Genomic DNA, 20152 nt, shown 5'->3' with positions numbered 1-20152 from the left:
TGTCTGGGTCCAAGCTTCACCCACTACAAAACAATGTTCCCCTGTTTCTCTCCAGGGCCCATTCTCCATGCATCTACCCCAGGCTCCCTGAGGCCTCCCAGACCTTTAAGGCTTTACTTTTACAGACCCAGGATAAAAACCTGTTCTTTCTGCTTTGATTCTGGGAAAATTCCACTCTCTCCGCACTTTGCATATGAACTCAGCTGCACTCACTTCCTTCAGGTTGAGCCCCTGAGTGGTGCAGAGGGGCTGCCACCCCCGAGGGCATTGGCACATCAGCAGCCCTGCTCAAATGTACCTGCTTTGGAAAATATAGAAATGTTTCACTGGCACAGGTTCTCCTCAGGCTAAGCCTAGTATCTTAAACTGGGCCCCGGCAAGTCAAACGGCAGCTATGTCCCGTATGTCACATCATTTCCCACTTTTTTAAAAACTATCTCAATTTATTATTATTAGATTTGCACAGGTTATAACTCACAGAAATAAGTGCTGCAAAGTAAATACCGGTTTCAAAGAATCAGTTTTTACAAATTCTTTTGAAAGGGTGTTATTCCCCAGATTCCAGCTACCCCATGAACGTTTCTGGAGTCCTGCAGGCACAAGCACTGTCAACAGTTCTAAAGCTCCCCCAGAAATGAGTTCTCATATGTACAAAAGGAAAAGATGCTCCTGATGGCTTGATTATTCATATATCGTGTTGCTATCTAAAACATATACAAGAATAAATTGATAAATACAGAATAACTTGAATGAAAGTATTTTCTTCTCTACTTCTTGGTGGTGAAGTTAACATAACTTACAGTTTTAAAAAAAATCTCAGCGCTAATTAACTTAATATTTGATCCACCCATCGTTTAAATTATTCCACAATAAAAGCAAATTTAAAAGAAACAAAACTAAAAGACCCCCACAAACATAAGCAGACCTAATTTCATAATTATTCACGTGGAAGCGCTTTTGAGACACGTGCATTAATCAATTATCAGAAAGTAGTGCTTCAGTCCCAGGTAGTCAGCAACAGCACTCGGATAATATTACAGGGAGCCTGACGTTTTGGCAAAACCAGAGCAGGGAAAAAATGAAACTAAAAGGCATATTGTACATGTGACCTACAGGACTGGGATTATTACCTCTAAGCTTATTAAGAGTAAAAGCTGTCAGTCGGACCACCCCACAACCAGGGAGGAAAACTGAGATTACTCAGCAGCAAAAGGCATAAAAAAGGAGACGCGTCTTCTCGGAATGGACGGAGGCAGAGAGTGAACCACAGCCCTGCTTCAGCTATCTGAGCAGTAATTGGCTCACAGGAGCGACTGCCACGTTAAGGCATTATCATTATCTAGCTCACATAACTGGAAATTCACGCTCTGTTCCTTAAATTGGCTTAACCAGCAGCATCTGCAGCACTTTAATTAATTACAGCAATTGGCGTACCTTAAAAGTAGATGCACAGATCTGAAATGATAATGCCCCGTGAGTAATAATCGTAAACTAGCATTAAACCAGACCTATCCTAAACAAAAACTAGGGTATACTGTTGGGCTTCAGCAGAAAACAAGCTCCAACCTAATAATTATTATTGTCTGCCCAGGTTCACCAACAGATACTACAATTCTACGTGACACTTTACATCCAATTAGCTCAGGAATGCAGAAGCTCGCAACGCGTACGGCAAAAACCTGCTCGGGTTTGATGCTATCCGGTCAAAATTTGCTCAGGCACCTCAATTTGGGGTTCCTTGAAAGATAAACTTTGAGTTAAAATCATAACAGAGAATGATTACCACTGTTTATTTTTAGTACGCGCCTTATAAAGAAATACAGAAGCCAGACATCACAGCGAGCTCAGAAAGAAGTTCTTTTGACAGCCATTAGCTTTGCTTCAGTAAAAAAGAAAAAATATCCACAGGCATTGTACATAAATGTGGATTTATTTTCTTTCCTGGTATCTGCAGCTCTAAAACACAGAAGAATTACTCGGAAAAAATTTGGAGACAAGACGTTAAAAAATTCTTTTTTTTTTTCCTTTTATGCTCAGCGACTTGTAATCTTTACTTGAAAGAAAATAATTTTTAAACCCTGACAGTGAAATCCATGCACACATCCCAGGAAAAATCTAAAAGCTGTTCTTCGTACCATTTCCAGCCAGAACACAAAACACTATCGAGATTTGTTGTGACTTGCTTCTGTACAATTTCTGGTTTAAAGACAGATTTCACGTTTAATTAGCACCATGCCGCAAAACGGGACACAAGAATTTTAATCAGGCATTTTGAATATAATGGAAGTCTAAAAACTTAAATAGCTCAGTGCCACTAAATTCATTAAATCTGATCCTCAAATTCATAGGTAATTTAGGGGTCAGAATACCTGGTATAAAGGCCACTACCAAACCGAATTTGAACTCCCCATTTATCAGACACAAGCCTTGTCTTTCACAGCTGTGTGAAAGAATGAAGCCCAGCTTTCTCGATTCTAGTAAAGATGTAAAGTTTCAGACGTACTTTTAACCCAAAGAAACCCAAAACCAAAGACTCAGCTAAGTGATGGCTGGTTTTAAGTCGTAAAAACTTTAACCATCTAATAAAAATAGATGCTGCCTCTGTGCAACGCTGTCCCGTGCCCATTTCTGAGAGCATGACTGTTCTCCTTGTAACGCACAAGAACTCACACGGAGGCACAACCTCAGCAAGGCAGAGTGCAAGCCCCAACAGCTAAAATACCAAGGCTGATGCAGCAGCAAAAACCAAAACCAGCAATCTTATGTAGCAACTCACACCACAGAGATATGCAAAAGGCAGCCAGAGGAGAAAAATACCTTTTCTAAAGCAGCAAAACCAGGGAGTGTGTTTATATACCCTGTGCCTACTGTGTCTGGGCTGTGCAGGCAGCAGTGGGGCTTCAGTGCGATGTGTAATTTTAAGACATGAATATCTGTGCTCAGAAACGCTCTGATAATGTGTTTATCTTGGACATACAGAAAACAACTGCGTGCAAAAATACACAGATACAGTCAACGTAATGATGTTCATCTCCTGAGCACCCATTTATAAACCCCAATCTAGAAACAATATTTGATACTAAAGCACCAAGCTCGGAGGGAAAATGGCCACAGCGCAGGAAAAAAATAAAAAAAAAACCAAAAAATTCTTATCTAAGACTGATACTTATTCCACACAGTCGCCCATTTCTGCTGGAGAGGGATCACAAGAGAACAACGCAAGTTATTCGCTGACTAAATATCACCCCGAAACGCTGGGCTATAAAGGTTGGAGGGATTAACACAAAAGGTCCCACTCCAAGACAAATGTCTCCTTCATAGTTCAGTTCCCAGCCATCACAACTGCTCAGTCAGGCCTGTGATCCCAGATACCTGCTAACCAAACACACCAAGGACTCGGGAAATCTCTCGTTGATGCTGGCATAATTTTAGAGGAGGTTTTAACGACTGCCACAGAGAAATGAGGCTTTTTCAAACATGGAAGAACCTGAATAGTTTCAGCTTTAAATCTCAGCACTTTCCGAAAACAACTTCCACGGAGGAATTATGAATTTGCCAGGCTGGCACGATTCGCACGCCGCTTCCTCCTTCCTCCTCGTTCAGTCAGTCTCTCACCTTTTCCGAGCAAAAAAATGTGAGGCATGGAATAACTCCCTCCCCTGGTTTTATGCCGCTTGCAGAAGCCTTACACGATTTAATTGCACATTTATACAGAGGCCACCTTTCAAAATAAATGCAGAGAAATGAACTAATTAGCAGGCACTAAAACATATTGGGGTCTGGTGTAACAATAAAACCACTTTGCAATTTTCCAACAGGCAGTAAGTTTTAGGGGGAAAAAATTGCTACTGCAATTAATTTTTCTAAATGTATATTTGAATTTAAACATTACTGTCTAATAATTACACTCTTTCACGTGGCCTTACATTTCAGTAACGATCTGAGCTGTGCTTGTCTTCTTCTATTTTCAGCAACAGACTAGAGTATGAAAACTAAGATTTTTAAAGGAGAAAGGGCTGAATTTTAGTGCTGAATATTTTATCCTTACTGGATGGTAATTTTTCTACTCCCTCTACTGGCACACTTTAAAAGCAAGTAAAGAAAAACCTGAAGGGCATTGTCGCTCGTAAAACATAACGATAAAATATTTCTGTAACCTCAAAATAATTATTTGCACAACTCAGCAAAACATTCTTAAATCTCAGGGATTTCTAAGCCATCAACAATTTTTGGGTGATTTCTTCATTGTAAAAATTAACTGAGCACCTCAAAAAAAAAAAACCATCCTGGCCACTTTGTGTTAGAATTAGCATCAAGTAGTCCCGTCACCTATCGCTGCTCTGATCAAAACAGGCCATTCCCTCAAACATACTCCATGGCTAAAAGACCCGAAAAGTGATCTGTGGAACAGAAATCTACGCGATTACCACAAGTCTACATAAATAAGCAAAAATATCCTGAGCTTAACCAGTTGCTACTTAAATGTTAGACAGTGCTCCGTGAACCATTTTATATTAAAACTGGATAGTTCTAAACATCACACATACAAGAAGTATTGTTTGACACAGTGCCATTTTGATGATAAATTGCAATCTACAGCTCAAATAATTCTAGCCAGGGATTAACATTTCAGAGGCTGAGCCAGAGATTATGCGTGTGGATCTTGAATTTCATCATCTCCCTTCGGCACAATACCTCATTCTTCCTTTTTTCATCTATTCTCTCATGAAGGGTCAGGAAAGCTTAGCCTTGCTGTTTCATTCATTTCATCTCTACATTAACCAGATACCTTGCAGTCTTTAGTTCTTACGTGTTATTCCATTACAAATACTACAGCCCCACTGCACCGTGCTCCGGCTAATGAGGCATGTACCAAATCAAAGGCTGCCATCAAGTGGTTGCAGCACACTGCCGGCACTATGCAAAGTTAGAGTTCTGCACGGGCTTTCACCAGGACACACTCTTCAGGGTGGATTAAACTCTGCCCTGATTTAAAGCTTTGGGGGAAATCCAGATGCTAAGGGATGGCGGTCCCACGCCATTTCACTTCCTTCCTTTCAAATTCTAAGCTCCAGCCTAAGAGGTGGCATCACCACGCAGAAGACGTTCCACGTTCCTGCTTCTCGCCAGTCTGGATCAGCAGGCTTCCGAATTTCTGCCCTGGCACTGCTCATCACCGTGCACCAGCCTTAACAACCAGCCACGTGCTTCTCAGCTCGCAGTGGGACAAGAAGGGTGTCACGGAGCGGGGCTTTCACACAACATGGAGAGAATAAACACAGTTTCTTGTGCCACCATGATGCCTTGGGCAGGCTGAGCTGAGACAGAGACTGCACAGAGCTGGAGAATAAAGCAGGGATTTATTGAAAGGCCTCCAGGATCCACCTTGGGCAGGACAGGGCCTGACCAGGGCTACACCCAAGGTGCACCCAAAATGGTCACAAAATGGCTGAGCGGTCACGAGGTCTCACACTTTGCTAAGTTTTGGTGCATTTGCACATTGGTGTTTAATTGTCCAATTCCAGCTCCAGGCTGTGAGCTCCCATCCTTCTTGTTCCTCCCTCCAGCCACCCTTGTTTGTGCTTTGGGGCTGAAAGTTGTCCTTGGTGTGCAGCAGGAACAGGATTTGTTTTGTGTCGCTGCTGTGTGCAGAGAGCTGAGTGACACCAAATGTGAGCTCAGAGCTGCACCTGGGCAGCACAGAACATGGAATACATGGAAGATAAAACCGAAGGCACCAACCATACCCAGCTTCCAATCAAACTGTGTTAAAGATTGCCAATCTCTACTCACATGGAACTTGAAGACAGTGGGAGAGCTCTTTGCTACAGTGATAGTGACGAATACCTTCAGCATTACTCAGCAATATGAAGCAACAAGCCCTGATAGATCATTCTTCAGCACGAGCATTCCAGCCCACCCACACAACTGGCCTTTCCATATAGATGCTGTATTGCCACATAACATCAGCTCTAAACCACAGCCTGCTACTCCAACTCATCTTTGCCCGACACATAGAAAAACCAACCAGCCACAACCAAAGTAAAACCCACTTTCAAAGAATCACAGATCCACCAAATCAAGTGATTTGGCAAGGTGGGGAAGGACCATAGTTGGGATCATCTAGTCCAACCTCACTGTTCAAGCAGGGTCCCCTTAGAGCGTGTTACTTAGGACATGGTGCAGATGGATGTCCACCTCCAGTGAGGGAGACTCCACCACCTCTCTGGGGAGCCTTTCTAGCATTCAGTCACCATCACAGTAAAGATTTTCCTTCTCATGTTCAGGTAGGGCTTCCTTTGCTCCAGTTTCTGCTTGTTGCCTCTCATCCTATTGCATGACACCACCAAGAGGAGCCTGGCTCCATCCTCTCGACACCCTCCTTCAGATACTGATACTCATTGATAAGAACCCCTCACAGCCTTCTTCAGCCTCAACAGGCCCAGCTCCCTCGTAACTGAGGTGCTCCAGTCCTCACAACATCTCCACAGCCCTCCTGTGGATTCACTGCAGGACTCTCTTGTACAAAAAGGCCCAGAAGTGGACACAGCACTCCAGACGAGGCCTCTCCAGGACTGAGAAGAGGGGCAGAATTACCTCCCTCAACTTCCTTCTTCTCACTTTTCAGGGCACCAAGAGATTTTTTTTTTTTCCCCAATGAAAAAGAGTCATGTCTTTCTAAAGGCTGTGGCAATTTTGCTACTATAGGATAAAAGCTTTGCACATTCCATGGGACACAGAAAAGTTTTGCACAGTAGGGATGAGACTGACGATTACCCAGATGTGTCTTCCCAGACCATGTCCATCCATGGCATGACTTTCACTTAAATTAACACCTTCCACCTTGCAGTTGCAATGAAAATACCAAGAAAATGTGATTTGAATGTAATTGATGAAGACAGACACAATTCTCTCCATTTCTGAAAGGGTTTGGCTCCAAAGTATAAAAAGCTGAAGAGCCATGTTCTCCCTGCTGCCTGCAGTGCCTGATCATCCAATCTCCCCATGCCATGTCTTGCATCCTGGATTTCTCATTTTTGTGGAATGATATAAAAAAGGAAAGCAAATACTAGAATAGTTCCATTGGGAAAAAAATAAAACAACGTAGGAGTTGGGAAGAGAGGTGAAGAGGTAACGGGTATTTTCAGATAGAGATTTTGATGGTAGTTGATTTCTAGCTTCTTTTTGTATTCTTTTCAGAACTTATTTAGCACTCAAAAGTGCAAATTAAACATTTCAAATAACTTCTCATTCTTCAACAGGAAACAATATAAGCAAATATAACTAATTTTCATTTCAGGGAGATAGAAATGGGAGACACAATTCTTCACATGATTTTCAAGATCACTTCTGGTTTGGTAAATATTGTATGTATTCTTTGAATTTTGTGCTGTACCTTCCTGTGACTGGAGACTGTTTCATGGAGCTGTTTTGCTTCAGGGAGGAAAGCTTTAAGAGTTTCTTTAATCTTATCCCTTGCTGAGCAGAACACACTTGTAGTATAAATCATTACAACTATATTATAAAAACTGAGTCTTTAAAGAAAATCTCTGAAAACTAGTAAGAGTATTTACTTTCAGCAGGTGAAGTCCTCAGAGTCAGACACAACTGTTTCTTATCTCAGGCTATGCTGCACATGGTATTAAAACAAACCTGGAAAATCTGCCATCCATCCCGCTGTTTGCCATTCTGTCACACTGCCAGGAAGGGCAGGTTGGTTTGTTCTCGGCTCTAGTCTACAGAAAACCCTCCAGAAGCAGAAATACTGCTATTTAACAGCGCAGTGTAACACACCACTGTGCCATCTTCAGGCTTTAAATGAATCACGATTTAGATCTGTATCATTGCTGAAGTACAGTGCTGTGGTGAAGGAATGGTTCTCCCAATGCAGTGCTCCCACTGAGACTCTCCAAACCACGCTCCACTCGCTCCCTGCCCGAGGACTCACCGCTGCAAACTGGAGCTGCATTTCCCCTCAAAGAGCTTCCCGTGGGGGTCATCCTTCCTCCCAGCTCTCACAGCCGTATTGCCAGTGCAGAGGTGGGTTTTCCATCGCACTTCCTCCTGCTCTCTCTGCGATCAGGCAGGTAAAACCCCAGGGTACCTCGTGGTGTGAACCCTCTCCCAAGCACAGGGGTGCTTGCTCCCGGTCACCGAGACTCTGGTCTGTACTGGTGGGACATGGGACGTTTCTTCTCTACTCAACTCTTTCCAGTCTGTCCACAGCTGAGACACAAGTTGTTGGGGAGGCAAAGAGATGGTTTTCATATTGCTGGAGTCGGGCAGTCACCCGAAGCACCGTTTGTTCTCCTTCCATTGACGTCAGTGCCAGTGAGTTGGCACACAACAATGGCACGCTCCATACAAATTTCTACCACGTGGATTGTGTCTTCTGGACGTCATCTGGATCTACAGGGGACTCCTGGAATTTGAACTCTTATAGATTACCTCCAGCAGAACTGATTGTCTCAGGTACCTTCTGTGGCATTCCACCTGCCTGTGCACACTATTAGATCATCCTTGGGAGACCCTTCCCTCACCCTTGGCAGGAGTGGCCTCCAGAGACTCAAGAGTTTCTGACCCCTTCCCAATCCTCATGACAATATCCACATCCCAGGGATCCCAGGGGCTTGGCTTCCACACCATGGGCCATGACATCCCAGCTTTGGAGGGTCACCAGGGGCTCACCAGAGTGGCGGCTGAAATCTTAATCTCACAGCTCAGTCCGGGGACAGGGATCAGGTGGTTGCCTCTGGCCCTGCTTCCTGCTCATCCCTCAAACTGATTTGGTCTTGGATTTCTCCTTCTGTAGAGGCTGTCCCTCTGGTTCAGCTCAGCTGGAGTGGCCACAGTACCTGCAGGTCTGATCTCCTCCTCCTCCCCTGAGGGTGCTGTCCAGTATTGAACTCTCCAGTGAAGAGCGGCCAGGACCCAGCACACTGCAATTAGTTGCTCCTCCCCGGAGTTGCCACAGCGTTCTCCTTGCAAATATCCTGTCACTTTACCAGGGTCCTGTTGTTGTTCAGGGATGAATTACCAAACCATCAGAGCAGAGAATTTCCCCATTTTCTCCCACATTCCACGGCACCCATGCCTATCCCACCCTTGGGGCAGATCTTTGAATGACCTTCCCAGAAATCTCTGTCCTCACTCTGAGCAGGTGTGGACTGCACTGAGAAGTCATAGCAGACACAGCAACAAGAAAGTGCTTTCCTTAGAAACCAAGGGAAATTCAAAATTCTCAAAAGCTCTTGTAACAGGCCTGAAGGAGGAAAAAAGGAGAAGCTGGAGAAAAATCATCCTCCTCTGTTCCCCTCCTTAAATTAACCCTGTCCTGGCCAGAACCAGGACACACTGTGCTCAGAACAGCAATCTTTGAGTTCAGGGATGCAACTCTGGATGAGTCATACATTTGGCAGAAATTCTGTTTAATCTCGTATTTATGCTAGTATGTGGAAACAGAGAAAGCACTGATAAGCTACGAAATGCCCTGCACAGCACCTTATTCAACACCATTTTATTCAGGCAGTCTTTCCAGCCAAGACTCAGGTTGCCACCATACTTAAGCTAAACCAGAAAAAGTTTGTTTCTACTGCCTGTCAAGATTCAAGAAGCCATTTGGCTCAGATATCGATAATACAAAACACTGAGAATGGAGAAACCTCACACGAAAAGCACAAAACGATGGTGCAGCAATTCAGAATGAAGAATATGCTGGGAGGGAAACGAATGAAATGGCATCAATTAAGTTATGGAGGTCAATTAATTTCTATTATATTAAACTCTATTAAGACAGCTAACAACCAAAGATAAGAGGCTGAAAGAAATAACACTCAGAGCCATTACACTGCCAGATGGTTTTCCTAATAACAAGGGTTTTCAGGAGGCCAGAACTCTTATTTTCCTGTCAGCTGGCTATAGTTCTGCTGGTAGCCACTATTTTTAAATAATATGCTCTCAGTTAAATTACAACTGCTTGCATGTACAATCCTATCCAGTTACTTAACGCAGAGCTACATTTTACACAATAATGGATATTTTAATTCTTTTTTTGACACATATTTCCGTACCTTGAGCACATGCAATTGCAAGGTATTATCTCAAATCAGCCAAAATATTCAATTTGACTCCCAGATTATTTGCCTTTGAAGGTGATTTATGTAAAAAAATATTTTTCAGTAAATGCGCTGCCATTTTTTCCATTTTCCACACTGAATATTTTGTACTACACGGCAGCAGCACATGCTGCTGTTTTAACACCGTACAGCTACCGGGTCAAAAATGAAATTTATCCATCATAATGCTGCCCCAGACAGTGTTATTTTACATAATGATATTCCGAACCGCATCAAGAGCAAAAACACAGCCGTGACTGCATGGAGATGTAAAAACACACCCAGACACATAAAACCAGAGAAAAAAAAAAAACGCGGCAAGCCGAACAAGCTTAAAAGCAAAACACTTTTCTATTAAAAGGCAAGTTGCTTGGCTCAGCTTATGCCTGGAGTATGATTAGAACCCCACTGTAAAACAATTACCAAGACACTCTTAGGTATTTGATGTCTGAAAGAGAAACGACCTCACGCGGACTCCGGCTCTTGTGTGCGCTGGCCCGGTGTATTTGACTGCTGATTTTCTATGAATAAACATATGCTAAGAGTGGCTGAAACACACTGCTGGTTTTAAACATGCCTAATGTAGTATTAGAGGTTTCTTCCCAAAGCTGTCTGCCTTGTTTATCGGCTTCCCCGCCTCCAGCTGGCAAAGGACACCACCGATAGCAACTCCAATCAGCTGCCTCGTACAACTCGGCTACAGGAGACAGATTCTTCTAGCAGGAAATAGCCTCCCCTCAAAAACCCCAAGGAAATGGTTCTAAGCAATTTAGAAAACAGTTGTGCTTTACTGCTGTGAACCAATAACAACTGCATAAATTAAACGCCGCCGTGCGCGTTAGCGCGCCGCGCGTCGTGAGACACAAAGCCGGAGCCTCACACGCGCCCAGGACGCTCTGCCTGGAGCCCAGGGGCTTCTCCTCTTTCCAGCTGCCACTTGCAAGACCCTCCCACCTAACTCTAGCATAAACACCAGAAAATGAGACGTCTCCTTCACCAGAAAACGTTAAGCCCGAAATGCTGTAATGTAGTTTTCAAAACTGCCATAGCATCTGCCAAATTACATCTGATATGGATGCCCTTAGTGCAGCTATTAACACAGCATCAGGAACAACACTATTTAAAGTACAGTTTGGGCACTGCATTTCGTTTAGGAGATGAAGATCGAGTGACAAAAGAGAATTTTCTATTTTACTATTTCTGGAAAAACACAGAGTAGAGTTCGATGGACTCACATTCCACACTCATTCAGGATTTTTTAAAAAAAAGCTATTAAAAGTGTAAAAAGTTAATTAGATATTACGAGGTTTTTTTAACAAGTTCTCTAAAATTCTCATTTAAATAAGATTTTTGTCATCTCTCAGCTCTGCTTTAATAGGCTATTATGTATTAATGACAGAAGGGGTTCGCAGTAGCCCTAATTCCAGGTGATCTGGGCACAGTCTTGGTTTGGTCAGAAGGAAAATGAAACTGCAGGCAGTAAGTTGTATGTCCTAAGTGAACACTAACAGCCTTTGCCTGGGGATACAGGAGGGGCTGCAGGTCAAAACATCAATTAATTAACAGTGCTGCTCAGAAAGGCTGATGGAGCTCTTGCCCTCACAATGCCTGCTGTTCTCTCCCCTTGCCCTAAATACAGGTGGTGGTTCACTTGCCCTACAGCATTTGGTGTAAAATTCCTCCAGCAGAACTCAAGTGTGCAATGCACTTCCATTATCTTCTGGACTTTGCAGAGAAGATGCAGAATCCGAGGGGATTGCTTAAGTAGGGGACTCTTGTAGGGTCAGTGTGGGCACGCAGGGGAGTCACCCACTCTCAGACACCCTGAAGCAGAGCTACCCACTCTGTGCAGAAGCCTCAATTTTAGTTAAAATTGCCCAGAAAGGCCATCATGGAGCACAGAAGGAAAAACAATGTATTACTGGAAGAGCACAGGATCAGGCCTCCAAGAAAGATTTCCTACCCTGGTTCCTTTACAGCCAGAGCAGCCAATCAAGACAACAATTTCTGCAAGTTTTGCTCCAAAGGCCTAATCTCAGAGATTTCTCAACTAGAACAAAGTGCTAAATATTTAATGTAAGCAAAAACTAAAAGTAAAACAGGTTTTCTGAATCTCTATTACATTTAAAGCAGAACAAGAGTGAGACAGCTGACAAAGCAGCATTTAATTCCTAGCTATATCTAAACCAGAATACTCAGCCTAATTTACACAGGCAGCTAGTCACAGTTCACATAATCACACACAGCAGAATATGACAGGGGAATTAAAGGACCAGGAAAGCATGTCTGAACTATGAGCTAGTCTAAATATATTAAATGCAAGACATTTAATTCAGGAAAAATGCTAACCCGATCAATTAGTATTTTAAGCAAAAAAAAATTAAGCAAAACCCCACAAAATTAATGGATAGAGAGGCTTTTACTAGTGTTTCTTAAATAAAGGAAATAGCCAATTTAAACTTAAGCTCTCACAGGCTATGAAGATGCACTAGAAGAGATACCCAAGATTTTGTAATACATTCTGATCATCCTGCTCCTGTGTCAGTCTTTTCCCCAGGTTCTTGCAGCAAATGGCATCAGCAGTACTCAGAATTTCACTCCCCTACACTATGCTGGCATTTGCTTCCCAACATCTATTTCCAGAAACAGGTGGGAAGATCCTTCTTGGGCTCTCATTCAGATGTGGGGTAAAAACTTGCCCCTGCAGTGGTAGTGGTGCAGCAGTACTGTAGTAAAAGACATTCAACTACCCAATAAAAAAGTATTTCAAAATATTTTTTATTAAAGCTTTTACCAAAATTCTGGGCTAATTACTGCTCCTATTCGAATGAGTTATTTCTGTAAAAGCTTCCTCTGGAAAACACCATATTCAGAGCTGTATCTGATGAAATCTTAACTCTTTGCTAACACCTCATTTTATTGTATTACATTTAAAATTGTTCTACTTTAAGACTAGAAACTATTTCTATGTCCCACCACCTGCCCTCTCTTTCCCATTACTGCCAACTTAATTTATCACCTTTATTTGTAGGGTCATGCCAGGCATTTTAAGAGAGAGAAATAATCTCCTCAAACCTGTGAGTGATAAAACATGCTCCAGGGCATTCAAAATGAGAAATCATCATAAGCAACCATGCTCCAGAATTTCAGAGGTGACGGGGGGAAGGGTGGACCGGGGGATGACAACCACAAAAGAACACACACGTAACGATAAAATGAAGCTGGATTATGTCAATTGTTCGGAAACATTTTCTAATGTTTCTTTTATTTTGAGGCTTTGCTGATATTTGAGTGGAGGCCAGTTCAGAACTCTTTCTAGGCTGGGGTTCCTGAAGCTACACAAGAGTGACAGACAGAAGGAAAAGTCGATGCTCATCTTTTCAGCTTAAACTCGTTACTCTTTGTAACTCTTCCCTGAAGGCCAGCATGAACAGCAAACTCCAGACTCCTTTTTTTCTCTCATTCCATGAGTTTCAGTGGGTCTATTCAAAAAGGCACCAAAACTTTTTGGAAGTCTCTCTAGAAAGGACAGATGCCGAAGTCAGCCCAGTTTCCTAGATCTCAGCACAAGAACAGCCTGGCAATTCTGCCTGGAATGCTTCCCCAGGCAAGGTGAGAGAGGGCAAGCAGAGCTGGGCACAGCCAGTTCCTGAAAGCCATGGGCAGCAGGAGCAGAGCAGGACACTGAGCACTCACTGACACACATGAACCTGTGCAAAGAGAATGCCAATGCACTCACTGACACACATGAACCCGTGCAAAGAGAATGCCAATGCACTCACTGACACACATGAATCCATGGAAAGAGAATGCCAATGCACTCACTGACACACATGAATCCCTGGAAAGAGAATGCTAATGCACTCACTGACACACATGAACCTGTGCAAAGAGAATGCCAATGCACTCACTGACACACATGAACCTGTGCAAAGAGAATGCCAATGCACTCACTGACACACATGAATCCGTGCAAAGAGAATGCCAATGCACTCACTGACACACATGAATCTGTGCAAAGAGAATGCTAATGCACTGACACACATGAATCCATAGAAAGAGAATGCCAATGCACTCACTGACACACATGAACCCGTGCAAAGAGAATGCCAATGCACTCACTGACACACATGAATCTGTGCAAAGAGAATGCCAATGCACTCACTGACACACATGAACCCGTGCAAAGAGAATGCCAATGCACTCACTGACACACATGAATCCATGGAAAGAGAATGCCAATGCACTCACTGACACACATGAACCCGTGCAAAGAGAATGCCAATGCACTCACTGACACACATGAACCCGTGCAAAGAGAATGCTAATGCACTGACACACATGAATCCATGGAAAGAGAATGCCAATGCACTCACTGACACACATGAATCCATGGAAAGAGAATGCCAATGCACTCACTGACACACATGAATCCATGGAAAGAGAATGCCAATGCACTCACTGACACACATGAACCCGTGCAAAGAGAATGCCAATGCACTCACTGACACACATGAATCTGTGCAAAGAGAATGCTAATGCACTGACACACATGAATCCATGGAAAGAGAATGCCAATGCACTCACTGACACACATGAATCCATGGAAAGAGAATGCCAATGCACTCACTGACACACATGAATCCATGGAAAGAGAATGCCAATGCACTCACTGACACACATGAACCCATGGAAAGAGAATGCCAATGCACTGACACACATGGACCTGTGCAAAGAGAATGACAATGCACTCACTGACACACATGAATCCATGGAAAGAGAATGCTACTGCACTGACACACATGAATCCATGGAAAGAGAATGCCAATGCACTCACTGACACACATGAACCCGTGCAAAGAGAATGCCAATGCACTCACTGACACACATGAATCCATGGAAAGAGAATGCCAATGCACTCACTGACACACATGAATCTGTGCAAAGAGAATGCCATTGCACTCACTGACACACATGAATCCATGGAAAGAGAGTGCCAATGCACTCACTGACACACATGAATCCATGGAAAGAGAATGCTAATGACCTGCTCATGCAATCAAGGGAAGTGGAATCCCACATGAAAACACTGTCGAGTTATTGGGGTCGATTAGCCAGAGCCCACAAGGAGGGAGCCTCCAGGAGAAGACTCCGTTCTCCAGAGCTGTAATTGCTAAAAAAAGAAGAGCAGCCTAAAGTGCATCAACAGCGATCTGGGCCAGAGTGACTCCCCACAACAAGAACAATGGAGCATGGGGAGAGGCTGACTGGCAATGCTGCAGAGAGCCCACCTTAAAACTGTTTTAAAACTGTTTAGGCAAGCGTTTGTCTGGAATTACACTGCCTTGAGGCAGCAGTGCAAGACAGGTGAGGCTGCCTCCAGCTCCAACTCACAGGAATCCATGAGCAAATCTTCAACAACAGGTGGGGCGTTTTTCTCCATTCATCTGCCAAGTCAGCAGGTCTGGAATTAGCAAAGACCAAGTTTTAATAGGCCTGCCACATAAAAAGAGGGCTAGAGTTCGTGTCAGGAGTTATTGGCTGGAATTTCCTACTGGAAGGTGCTTGCTCACCACAGCCCTGAGCCCTGGGAATGACCTGCGGACAATGGTGAAACATAAACACAGGTGGGAAGATAGAGAAGCCTACTATGAACTTTGGAACATATCACTGTGCTATCAGAGACACAAACATGGGCTCAAAAACGTTTTTGACAGAAAGCCGGGAGATTTGTTTCACAGTCTGTGCATCTGCAAGTCGGAAAACATTCCATGACTTTTTCAGAGTCATTAAGAATGTAGGAAGTAACTGTCTACAAAACTGCCAGCAAACAAATAAATATTATGGTTTGTCTCCAGGGGATGTTCTTAGGTACTTTTCCATGCTTCGAGCATGCTAGGAAGCAAAATGACATTTTTCCATCTCGTCAGACACCTTTATTTGAGACAAAGTTCTTGTACATAGAGCCAGTGAAAGCTTCCACATCTTTGGACCAGTTTAAACCTCCTCTCTTCCCTCCTATCCCTTTCTCATTCCAATAGGTGAACAATCTGCAGAGACCAAGAAACACTTCCTTGAGAGATGAAATTGGAGACAAGAAAGTTATCAGTAAATATACACAGAACACAGCTGCGAAGGAGATAAAGACATAGAAAAGGCTGATAAAAAATGAATACCAAGATTTAAATGGTAAGAAACTGCTCTGTGATCAAACTATTTATGGATTACACATACAGTAGATAACAAAGTTCACCTACTGGAATGCAAATACAGAGTGACTAGGGCAATAAAAATACAGCTAGGGAAAAAAAAATCTACAATAGTCAAGGTAATGGATCATGGAGTAATGTACATATACCCGAAACAAGGAAATAACCACAAAAAAACCAACATCTGGTTTCCTTTTCATTTACAGCATAGCTTTCTTGCACAAATCACCTCACCACTACTTAAAAATCCGTCTGAAAGTGCAAAATCAACTTGTTTGGAATGTGGTAGCATCTGCCTGCAAGGCATCCGACTGCAGCTGTAAATCTCTTCTCCCTGGTCTTCACTCAGCGATACCGAAGCATGACAAAATTATTTTGGAGACTGACTTTTAATACTAATTTTAAAAAGAAACAAAGTTTTTAGCAGAATGCACACAGCTTTACAATTAAAGCACACCCCTAAGCTCTTCAGACTTCAGTATTTTGTGTTTGGAGTGTTGCTGACCACAGAGGAGAGGGAAGCCCTGCGGCATCTCAGGGCAGAGAACGGCCCTGGACAAAACAGAAAAGGTCCCAAAGGACTTTTTCCAAAGGTGACCGGCTCTTGTCAGGTTAATGCCAGACACATTGCTGTAAAACCAGGCAAATGGCACTTCAGGCCCCAAGAGGGTAAATGCCCATCATTTAAGGAGCGAGGAGAACGACCTCCTGCCTCCCCTGTTTCTAACAGGCAGCTGTTCCATGCTCTGCAATGTCAGCCAGCCCCGGGAACATCCGTCACTTGCTCGAACCGATGAACGTGTTTTCATCCACCACTAAGTGGAGCTGTTACCCTGGGAAAAGAGATTACTCCATCTCTTCCAGCATTTAAAAAAAAAAAAAAAAAATGGTTCAGAGGGGATTGAAAGCAGCCGGTTTTAAAGTTCCTATAGCTATTAAATTTATTATTCTGAGGATACTATTTCTATATCCTCCAAAGAATAAACATCTACCTACCAGTGACTATCTGGCAGTTCTTGTGCGATGAGCTAACGGCACAACTGAGGTTGTACAGAAGTGCCCACAAAACAGGAGATTGCCCCGCACAGCTCAGCCAAGGTGTGAGGCAGAGAGCAAGAACAGCAGGCAGCCTGCTGCCCCCTCTGCATGGAATACACTGACATGTAAAGAAAGCAGGACACAAACCCAGTCTACGTATAAAACCCTGGAAAAAAATCATCTGCAACGTCACAGGAAATCCAGCTATACCCAGAGGGGCTGGCTGAGAAATACACTGACATTGTTTTATCCAGAGCTACTTGTACGGTGACAGCTGGGGATGGAGACTTCCCCGATGGAAATAAACTACATGAGAACGAAAAGGAAACTCCGGGAAACAGTAACTAAACCGTGGTTCGTGTTAACAAGCGTCCTAAGAGAAAATAGAAACTTGACATTTAAAACAAAAGTATAAATAAAGCGCTTTGCTTTCAGCCCTTTTAAACGCTCAATTACTGGTGGTAAGAATAAACCTTAGCTTTAGACACCTGAATCATTTTCCAATACTGACAAGAAAAAGCAGCATTTTTAAGTAAAAAAAAAAGAAGTGTGCTCCGCCACACTTCAGTGCTACGTGGCACTACTTGGTTGAAAAACAACATAAAAATTAAATCATGTCACCGGGAAGCGGTCCATAACGAAACCGTACCAACGAGGAATAAACACTGCCTTGACACCACAACCCTTTAAAGTTCCTTTCCCAAGAAAACCCCAGGTAAAGCAGCTTCCCCTTTTTTCAGCCCAGGCAGCCCCAGAGCGGAAGCCGCTGCCCAGCACCGAGAAGGGAAAGGAAAAGAGTCCTTCATTTGAAAACTCGCCGCACGCAACGTCCAGCACTGCACTTTGGCAGAGCCCGTTGTTTGCGCAGCCCTCGGGAACTCGGCTCTCCGCGGAGCTCTGCGAGCTCCTGGCTCGCAGGAGCAGCTTTTGGGATGTCGCCGCGCGCACGGGACGCGCAGGGGGATCCCAGGGAGCAGCTCACGGCTCCCACCCTGCCCCAAAACCACCCATCAGCGGTGAGCGATGAAGCCCTGCTCTCCCCTAGGGAGAGGCGCTGAGCCCCAGAAGCGAGCGCTGCCATTCGGGACGCGCAGACGGCATCTCCCGCCTCCGACCCGCTCCCTGCCCCGCTCACACGCAGATAACGTGGCACTGAGTCACCACCCAGCTCCGACTCCTTCACCCCGCTGCTCCCAGCAAACTCCAGCAAGGCACACATTTGGGCAGGGTAGTACAGCACCCCCCCTCTCCTGGATTTTCATTGCTACAGAGCTAGGATTGGATTTACGGTGGTTCAGCTGCTCAAATTTTGCTCCAGACTTTTCCAGCATCTGGACACCTTTTAATCTTTTTTAATTATTAAGTCTTACATGTAGGGGGAAAAAAAAATAGTAATAAACATTCCAGCTTACGTTCTCTATGACAAACATCCATTCCTTGTCTTCAAACTCTTCGGCGTGGGGATCCTAGAAAAACAAACCAGAGAATTAGAGCCTAAAAATAATCCAGGATGCAAGAGACTGCAACGCAGCCAAGATTTTCATACACCTCCAATTATTTTTACCCACAGAAGATGCCGAAGGGAAATATGTTAGCTAGGATGTAGGCTTCATGGGATGTCCACTGTATGATGAAGAAGTTGGGGTAAAACTGCCAGTGAGGATTTAATAGAGACTCCTACAGATACAAACACGAGAGGTTGATGCTCATGAAGACCTGTAGGTCTGTTCCCTTTCACCCAGTAGGGAAAAAAACAAACAAACAAGATAAATCTCTCTTTAATTCTCAGGTTCCACCTCCCAAATAAACACAACAAACCCAAATCTTGCAGATAACAGTGGAGGGAGCCACTTGCTTCACCTGTGGTGAGAAGCACGCCTCAAACCTCCTCAGGCCCAGGCTCTGCGAGCACAAGCAGAGATCCAAAGTCACAGCTTCAGCACAGCCCCTCCCTCCACTGCAGATTTCTTAAATACTTATCCTGAGTTCACAACATTTCTATGGTATCACATGTGAGGATCAGAAAACATTTTCACCAACAGGAAGAAAAATAACAATGAAGTTCAGATATCTGGCGCTTTTTTAATGTAATGAGCTTTCAGTCTGCTGGAGTGGTCTGTATTGTTGTTGTTGTCTGGAAGTAAAATAACAGCGGAGAAGACAATAAGTCATTCCTCTCAAGCCTCTATCAAGGATCCTAGTTTAAACAATTTTTTTTTTTTTTAAATAATTAATCATCCAGTCCAAGTTCTGAATAACTGCAGCAAAACTTCCACTCCTCTTGCAAAACAGATCCTCACACTAAGAGAAAGTGTCTTGAGCCCTTCTTTTGATATGAAACCTGCTTTTGCTATCCCTCAATTCTATCCTACTATTTCTAGTTACAGGAAAACGCTCAATTACTCCCCTGCCTTTGATGTTTGTCTCCTATAGGTGTTTGGAGATAAATGTCACTTCCATACCATCAGCATTTCCCAGTGTCGTCTATGAGATCCTCATCACCATCTCCCTTTTCTTGCTACTGTTTGGCAGCTGGTCCTGACACTACAGCAAGCACAGCAATTCCATCTCGCTGCTCTAAATTAAAATATCTAATCAAGATATTTTGCTCCTACCTTATATCCCTTAGCAGCATCTTCCTTTTCTTTCCAGAATGCTACAAGGCTCACATTTAATCTGCTCGACTCATCTTATCTTAGTCTTTGCTTTAACCCTTGTTTCACTTCAGTTTTGCTTTCAAGTCAGACAGTGGGGAGAGGTACTGTACCACTTTTTACCAAGTTCTCTCCG

At 43.6% G+C, this 20152-nt stretch overlaps 1 protein-coding gene across 13 annotated transcripts in view; it reads right to left on the bottom strand.

The window, feature by feature from the left end:
• Positions 1 to 20152, bottom strand: part of EHBP1 (EH domain binding protein 1) — a 204312-nt gene that overhangs the window by 141045 nt on the left and 43115 nt on the right. For all 13 annotated transcript variants that reach the window (XM_040058768.2, XM_040058771.2, XM_040058774.1 and 10 more), the window contains exon 5: positions 18775 to 18828. In XM_040058768.2, the coding sequence (XP_039914702.1) occupies positions 18775 to 18828 (54 nt within the window). The remainder of the gene's footprint in view (positions 1 to 18774; positions 18829 to 20152) is intronic.

Source organism: Hirundo rustica, chromosome 3 (genome assembly GCF_015227805.2).
Source record: "Hirundo rustica isolate bHirRus1 chromosome 3, bHirRus1.pri.v3, whole genome shotgun sequence".
Lineage (NCBI taxonomy): Eukaryota > Metazoa > Chordata > Aves > Passeriformes > Hirundinidae > Hirundo > Hirundo rustica.
This window is presented reverse-complemented; position numbering and strand designations above follow the sequence as displayed.